At 40.6% G+C, this 8,608-nt stretch overlaps 1 protein-coding gene across 1 annotated transcript; it reads left to right on the top strand.

Moving 5' to 3' along the window:
- Positions 1-1,262: 1,262 nt before the first annotated feature.
- Positions 1,263-8,173, top strand: pcare2 (photoreceptor cilium actin regulator 2). Its single transcript, XM_087852302.1, is given in 3 exon segments — positions 1,263-4,184; positions 4,187-4,208; positions 7,885-8,173. Coding segments are annotated over 3 exon segments (2,775 nt in total). The 5' UTR covers positions 1,263-1,507; the 3' UTR covers positions 7,961-8,173.
- The last annotated feature ends 435 nt before the right edge of the window (positions 8,174-8,608 follow it).

Here is an 8,608-nt window from a genome sequence, read left to right on the forward strand (position 1 = left end):
AACTATGCAAAAAAGGCCCACACATTACATAAAAGTCATAAATTGATTGATTGTAAACCCCCAAAAAGATTCAAACTAATTCAATCAGATCTAGTAATATACATTGTGAAATCTTTGGTTTGTTAACATGGTTTTCATTTGTGATTTGAAGCTACAAGAATAGCCCCCTTCCCCTTTTATATTTTTTAATTATTTTCTATGCAGCATTACTCAAAGACTGAAAACATTTTAAAAGAAAACACAAAGATTTTGAAAGACGGTTGTTTAAACATCCAATCAAAATCTGCTGTTAAAAAAATGTTCCAAAATGAAAGTACAGGTGATGTTCAACATGGGACTAGTGACCTCCTGAATCTTCTAGATGGAGGGAGCAAGAAGATTACACTTGCAATCCAACTCTTACAAATAGCCTAGTCTACTTAGCTAGCACAACACACACCTTATGCTTATAATAGAAGGGAAGATGGGTGATTGTAATGTACTATGACGGTCCTGAGCCTCACACAAAAAAGCTTGCCAACCAACTCAAGATGGGACAAGGATATAGTTTACATGGAGATATACATAATGCCACTCCTCACTCTTCTAAATATGCTTTCCAAAACCTAGTCTTTTAATGTCGTAGTCCCACAGAGTTGTTTCACAAAGGGATTGACATGTTCTTTATGTCCTAAATGTATTTACACTTGGCACATGTGTTGCCAGCTTGGAATAATTAAAAAAATGAACAGTTTGACTGTTACTATATAATAGAAGGGTAAAGCTAAAAATTTTTGTGTACCAAACATTTGAGTATTAAGCGAACTTACACTGCAAAATATCAGTAAACAACCTAAAAACCTATACAAGGGTACTTGATGATACATAAATATAACCTTTTCAAGATACGATGAAATCAGAGAATATGGTTTCATAGATTTTTGTAAGTCATTGTATTGCAAACTATTTAAATCTAATTTTTTTCCTACAACTATTGCTAAAATGTCCTGTGGCCTGACATTGAAGGTCTCAGGTAAACAGAGCTTTTGCATGCAAACCTTGCCAGTGGGTGCGGCTAAAAACACCACCTGACAAGTTTGTCTCTGGTTAATCTGATGAGCTTAAAGTCTTAAATGGAAATGCCTGAGTGTGTACATGTGAACAGGCCTGTGTGTTTTTATTGATGCACTTAACACAGCCATCTGTGCAAGCTGGCTAAGGGAGAGAGAGGGCAGAACCAATCCGCATTTCCAAACGGTCTTATGCATACCACGTTAGCCTTAGTAGCCACCTCATCAACAGGTTATAGGTATCTTTGCTGCACTGTTTGAGCATAAATTTGGAGAGAATGCCTGAAATGACTGAGGAAATAGAAGTTATCTAGCACATACTGGACAGACAACAAAAGTCGAAGCTGAAGGACTCCAGATAACTTTGCCTTCAAGACCGCCAGACTCCTGGATTTACAATTTTATTTCCTGGCCTGACTTGTTTTTCCTTGAATCCTTAAATCACTTTGAATGCAACAATGGGCTGTTCTCCATCTAAAGGAAAGTTATTTTCAAAGCCAGAAGGATCTCCAAAAGCTTCTCTGGGTAAAGTACCACAGGATGTTAATAATTGTAGACCTGTAGAAGTTGAGAATACATGTTTGAAAACCGAAGTGACCGAAAATGAACTTCCACTTCCGAATGAAGGATTTCATAGCGAAGAGACTGAATTATTTCCATTGGTCTCTGATGCAAAGACTGTACCAAATCTGCAGGACACTGATGAAACAGAAGTAAACACGATGCCCCAAGAAATAATCACCGATGTGGAACAAACCAAAGGAATTAAAAAGACAGCAAAGCAAAAAAGAAGTAAAGGCAAGAAAAGGTCTTTTGAGAATCACAGGAAGTTCTGTCATGTACAGACAAAGGTGGACTTCCCACCTCACATGCTGAGAGCTCACCAGGCAGCCTATAACTTTCTGAACCCAAACATTTCCAAATATGAAACTCTTTTGGGTCTACTAGATCAGGCTGCCCAAACACAGCTGTCCCTCCAGCCCATGATGTCTGCTTTAGTATTGCGCTTTGAGGAGATCAACCAAGCACTAGAGGATATGGCTGATGAGGGGGAGCTGATGTTGAAGGAGCATGGTGAATACATGACCTTACCTTCTGGGATGATTTGCTCAGCTAACCCTAGAATGAATACAACATGTCAAACCGATCCACCTCCAGATCTTTTACAGCAACTACTTCAACAGTCAACTGAAAAGATGAAGTTAGTGGGAGGATCAGTCCAGGCACTAGGTGACACTACACTTGAGGAGGCAGTGGAATATTTTTCTTCTCTCTATAAACTGCTAAATAAGAAGCTGCAGACGAAGCAGACGGCAGAGAAGAGGCTTTTTCAAGTGATCGCACAAGTAGAAAGGGCAGCCATGATGAAGTTCAACTCAGAAGATTCAACACTGCATAGTGAGGATAGTGGTATCGGAGGAGAAAATGAGAGTCTGACGGGTTCTGAAAGGCATCGCCGGCATCGTGGAAGTGCTGGATCTGACAGTTGGGGGTCTGGAGCCAACATTCGGAGTGCATTTGATAGTCTTCCCAGTAATTCAACCAACCTTGGAGACCATAATGAAGATGAGGATGAGGATGAGGATGATTATGATGACGATGATAAAGAGAATGAAGAGGAGGAAAGTGATACACGAGGAAGGAAGAGGTCGAACTCTTCCCCACCTGATCCCAGTCAGGCCATTCATTATATGTTCACAAATTACAATCGAGATCAGCAGGCAACAGTCAAACAACCGCTAATTGATCCTGTTATTGCAAAGCCTGAACACCTTTCATTAACTACGTGTGGAATGACAGAATTACAAAACAGCCAGTGGGTCTTGGATGATAGAATAAAGATGATGGCTGAAATACAAGGAAACAAGGAATTACCAAGACCTCATTGCAAGCTGGATAGAGCTGAAGTAAGACGGCATTCATTAAATGGATTGTCAGGTTCACACAAAGGCGTTGTGAGACCAAATAAGACAAATTGTTCCGTAACAATCTTAGCAAACCAACCACCAAAACGCCACTCTGTCAGAAGGTTAATTCATACCTTTAGCAAAGTAGCTGATGGCAGACCTGAGCAGAGTCTCACTAATATTCCACCTCATAACAGGATGCCCAGGAAAAGTGGCTTACTTCAGTTATCTGACGCAGTAAATGACAAGGAAAGTTCAGTCAACAGTGGCAACAACAACAACAGCTGGCCTGATAGCAAGGACGAGCTGGATATGGACAACCTACCACCACCCCCACCAGAAGTTCTGATGGACAATTCCTTTCAGAGTACTCAGGTCCTAGCAGGAACTGAAGTGGGTTTGCAGAAACCTTTTAGTTCTCAAGTGATAAACCCCAAGATTGGAATCTTCCATCGCCTGAAGGCATCTATCCACAATGTAGAAGTGTTACCAAATCGAGTATGTATGAGGCCAAGGTCGATTGCTATCTCTCCTGCCCATCCTGTTACACAGGATGGTGTTACGGGCACTCAGGATGCAGATCAGCTGCAATCAGAAACAGATCTGAACCTGGAAATTAAGAAGGCTAATAATCTCTATCAAAAGGCATGTAAGATTATTCACCTGCGTGATGCAGCAGAATCTTCTGATAAGAGAAATATTGTTGAACCAGGCATCAGAGCAACTTCTCCTCTTCAACTCACCATAGATCGGAAATATAACAGCAATGAATTTTATGAGGGTGAATTATCCTCTTGCAGTCTGACTGTGATAGCACCACCTGTATCTAGAGTCCGCCTTCCACCATCTTGTCCTAGTACATGCAAAAGATTTCCAAGTCCCCCTGTAATTAGACCTCAGTCTACATCTAGGCACTCATCTCGTCCTAGTTCTCCCAGAACAGTGACACGCTGTATAGATAACAAGACAGAAGAAATCATTCCATCCGTATCCTTTCGCGACGCACGCTCTGTTTTCTGTCAAAATGAGTTTCAAAACTTGAAGACCTGTTTGCCCCCTGAAAGGTCTGTGCTTCCCAGACAAGGGGGAGAGGTCCCCCGAGGAAGACTACTTACCAGAGCAACAGACACCTCTACTCGTCGCACCCAATCAGACCATAGGCCTAGTGGGACTCTTCATTCAGAGTTTCTAAAGGATGCCAGTTTGGCCTCTATGCAGGAGAAAGGGAGTAACCTATTGCCACAAAATACAGGTAAATATTACAAAAGATGAAATATGTGATTACATATTTTAAAAAATGTGCATTTCAAATTGTTTAAAAGTAGCTCACCAAATCTTTATGTCACTTCTGAGTCAATTTTGTAATCGCATTAAAAAAATGTAAACTACTCAACACTAAAATTACACATCGTAGCCTAATGGATGAAACATTCAAACTGAAAATCTTGACTGACATACACTGTAATTTTGCTGACCATAATCATCACCCCTTTGAGACCTGGGTTCAAAATCAAATCAAAAATAAATTTAACATTTGTTGTTAAAAGTCTTCCCTTGACTTTTTTAATAGCATATATTGAAAACAAACAGATTAGTTTGATCTTTGGTGACTGTTTGCTTTGAATCTACCCAGATGGTTTTTGACTCAAACAGCTGTCTTACTTTTCTCTGAATGATATCAGCATAGCTGGCAATCTGAATTTCCAGATCTGATATGCAACTGATTTTTCTGTCTTTGTGTCATACTCTTGAGTCTTGATGTCTCACAATTTCTGGAAACCAGCATACTCCAGCAGTACCATACTCGGTTGCCATGAAAGGGGAACTGCAAAGCCACTGCATGTTGAAAGAGAAGCAATAGTGAAAGCAGGCAAATTCCCCATATTCTTAGCAATTATGCACCAATTGTCTACACAGTTGGTGGTGCAACTGGTTACTCTATGAGTTTCTTAGTTGAAAATAATACTGCTACGAACACTTTGCTATGCACTCTTATTTAGGCACCAGTCACACATTTGCCTAGAGAATAGTGAGCAACCATGTGGTCACTAAGGAAAAGTGTATATTCCACAGCTGGTTGGTGAATGGTTGCTGCCAGGTTACTGGCAGTCACTGGCGATTAAAACTGGTTGCAAAGAGGTATGCAGTACTGCACTGAAAACCTACATGCGACTGTTTTGATTTCTAGCAAGTTGCTGGGGTTGCCTATAGTTTGCATGGAAGATATAAACTTGTCTGCAAACACACAAACTACTTGCAAAGATGTAATAAAACTTTGAAAAGTGCTACACAAAGCAGAAGCGGAGAACCTTCAAAGTAAAAATTACACCTTTTCAATCAATCAATCGATCAATCAATCAAGGCTTTATTCGCCATGTGCAGGTTGCCCCGCAGTGAAATAGGACACCCCCCCCCCCCCCCCCCCCACCACCACCTTACACGCACAACACAGATATCACATGGGGATACAAGTCGGAGATCGGTAGCGTTACAGAAGAAAAACACTGAAATATACACTACAATGGGAAAGTACAAGAGTACTTCAAAGCAAACACAGCAGCCATCCTGCCCAGCGCTACCATTCCAGCGCGGGCTCAGACCCGCCATGTTCCCAGGAGGGAACAAGCATCGAAGGCGTTTGGAAAGGGAGGGGGGATGAGTGTGTGCATATCAGTGTATATGTATGTGTGTGCGTGTCCAGAGTTCAGCTGAGACAGTGTCCTTTGCCCTGCTAGGCTAAGTAAACAGTCTTCCCGCCAACCCAGGTGGCCTTGCATGGAATGGGAAGGAACAGTCTAAACACAGTTGTTATCACGGTGTTTTTGTTCGGCTCCAGCCTTGCGACCGCAGCTGGCGCCGAAAGGGTATCCGCATGAAGTGATGGTGCTTTTAACTTTTTACTTTAGTGCGAACAGCTCAGATGAATTTCAAAGCTGTTCTAACAGTCCAACACTGGTCTCTCAATCTCCCGCTTCTCCATGATGTTATCAAACTTGCGCTCTGTGGTGTTGTCATTCTTGTGCTCAAAGAGCCGATTCTGAGAACTCACGACCACAGTGAGCCTCCCCAAGATGTAATCCAATTTGCGCTCAGAGATGTTATTCTGAGCGAGCCCTTCCAAGATGTAATCCAGTTTGCAGTCAGAGATCTTATTCTGAGTATTCACGGCAGCCGTAAGCCTTTCCAAGATCTTGTCCGTGCTGACTCAATGAGCCCATTTTGAGAAACTCACGCCTCTTCCCATCGTTTCAATCCCAGTGGGCAGCCTTGTGGGGGTTTGAACAGCCGGTTCCGCTTCCTTAATTCTTCGATAAGTCAGGGCCAAGCCAGCTCCGATCAGCAAGAACCCTGTTACCATGGTTCCGAATAGGTAGATATCTTCAGCACTCAGGCTCACCCAAGCCCAAACTTCTCGTTGAGAAAGGGGTGTCAATTGCATTTAGGGACCAGTTGATCAAATCCATAATTCCTCTTTTAGGTTTTAGAGAACAGACTGTGAGAGAGTGTTCCAGGGAAAAGTAATACAAAAAAACACGAGACTAGACAAGGACATAAGAGGCTAAGCAGGGAAGCTAAGGGAGAGGAGGAGGAGGAGAAAAGTGCGACCGCCTTCGTCAAGAGCAAGAGCAGGGAGGTGTTGGTTGCAGTCGTAAAGAAACAAAGTCCTTCATTTCAAGAGTAAATGGTGAGTGTTTGCAGATGTTTTTATCTTCAATATAAACAGTTGGGAATTGCCCAAATCTGCTAGCAATTTTGTAAGCTATCTCACCAGCAACAGCCAGCAACCACTTGCCAACCAGTAGGGGAATAAACATTGTCGCCTTCACAACCAGTGGATGCGAGGGCATCTCCAACCAGTCTCTAGGCCCATGTGACTGAGGCCTTAACAAATTTTTTATTGTTTATGAGAGATGTGGAGTGTATTATCACTTAAAAGCTGGAACAATAGTTTTAGTCCCCATTTTGTAGTCCCCCTCGCATGACAAATTAACTGCAGGATATATCAAAAAGAATCAAGTCTTCTAAGTCTATAACCCCCCCCTCCAAATGAATACAACTTCAAGGAACTGAAAAGTTACATTTTTTTCCTGATACAGTTTTCATCTCCAGTCTAATTAATTTCAGGGAAAATGACTGATTCATCTTTGAAAAATCATCAGAATTTGATATGTGACAAGATACTACTTTTGTTAAGGAGCACCAGCCAAATGATATTTAAAATATTGTAATTGTGCACATAATCTAACTTTTAGCATTCCTGTAGTGCTCATTAAGCATTTTTTATACCAGAAACCATTGTTTCATGTCACAATATAACATGACTGGGTCAGCTCATTGCAGCAGAAAAATTCAGGGAAAATGTACAGGCAATTAATCTATAAGAATATAACAGAATATATCAAGAATATATCATTTATTGGTTAACAAGTGATTTCCGTAGTAATAATTCACACATGCAACTAACTAGCAACTAGCAACTAAATCTTTTACCAGAGTACTACCCCAAAATGTAGTTGAGAACTAGAAAAAGGGATTACATCAAACAACTTCAATTTAAATTGTAATTTTTGATCATGTAAACTGAGTAAATGTACTTAAATACATTACAGCATTTGCTTTGCCTTAGCCTTCTTTATCCAGAACTGTGCTTGTGGAGTTTTACTTCTGAATAGATTAACATGGAGGATTTAGTCACTCTGGACACATGCAGCATAATCTTTTTCAAACAGTTTAAGTCTAATTCATACCTACAGCTCCTGTGCTCAGATATATGGTACCAACCTGCCTCTAGGAAAGACACCTAGCTTAATCCACATTGGATTAACCCTCCTGCCCTACTCCAGTTATGTAATCTCCCCAGCAAGCAAACCCAACATGATTTACTCATGCACTAAATTTTCCCCCCATTATTTCTTGTTCTCTTGCAGGCTAGGAAGCCTTCCGATGACAGGAGATGATGACACCCTAAAGTCCAGCTGTGAATGGCCAGAGTTTCTAAAGTAAAATATGAGTTGGGAAGAGAATAATGAAAGAAGTTGTATATTAGTAGGGACTGGGGTTTTTTTCTCTCTTTTCCAGTTAGACTTTTTTTTAAAGACTCTGCAGTAATACATGTAATTAAGGATTAAAGCATTTTTCTACTCTATACTGAACCCTGAGTGATAAACCTCAAGTAGTTTTAAAGATACATGTATTATATGTGTTTTGTTAAAACAACTATACTTTTAAATCCCTCACAATCAGGGAGTTGTTTTGGGGTTCAATATCAAAAGTAAAAGACAATTGTAATTTACATGATCATTAAATGTACTCATTTGTTGTTGTTGTTGTTTTTTTAATAAATGGATTCAATGTTGTGTTTGGGTGATTTAATGATGTTTTCTATATCTAAATAAAACAGGAGAATCAAAACCAAATTCATCTTTCAAAAAGAAATCTTAAGGGAAAGTCGAAAAGGACTGATATCCTGTTTTGCAAATAAAGAGCAATATTTCAAGAGGTATCATGCCCAAGGATATGCAGACTGGAGCAGCCAGGAATTGAACCACTGACCATTTGATTAGTAGCTGACCTGCTCTACTTCCTGAACTGCAGCCAACTCATAGTGTATAAGTACTGGACAAAGGATATTGAAGATGGAAGGAAGAAACG

Source organism: Neolamprologus brichardi, chromosome 15 (assembly GCF_056152115.1).
Source record: "Neolamprologus brichardi isolate AB-2024 chromosome 15, ASM5615211v1, whole genome shotgun sequence".
Lineage (NCBI taxonomy): Eukaryota > Metazoa > Chordata > Actinopteri > Cichliformes > Cichlidae > Neolamprologus > Neolamprologus brichardi.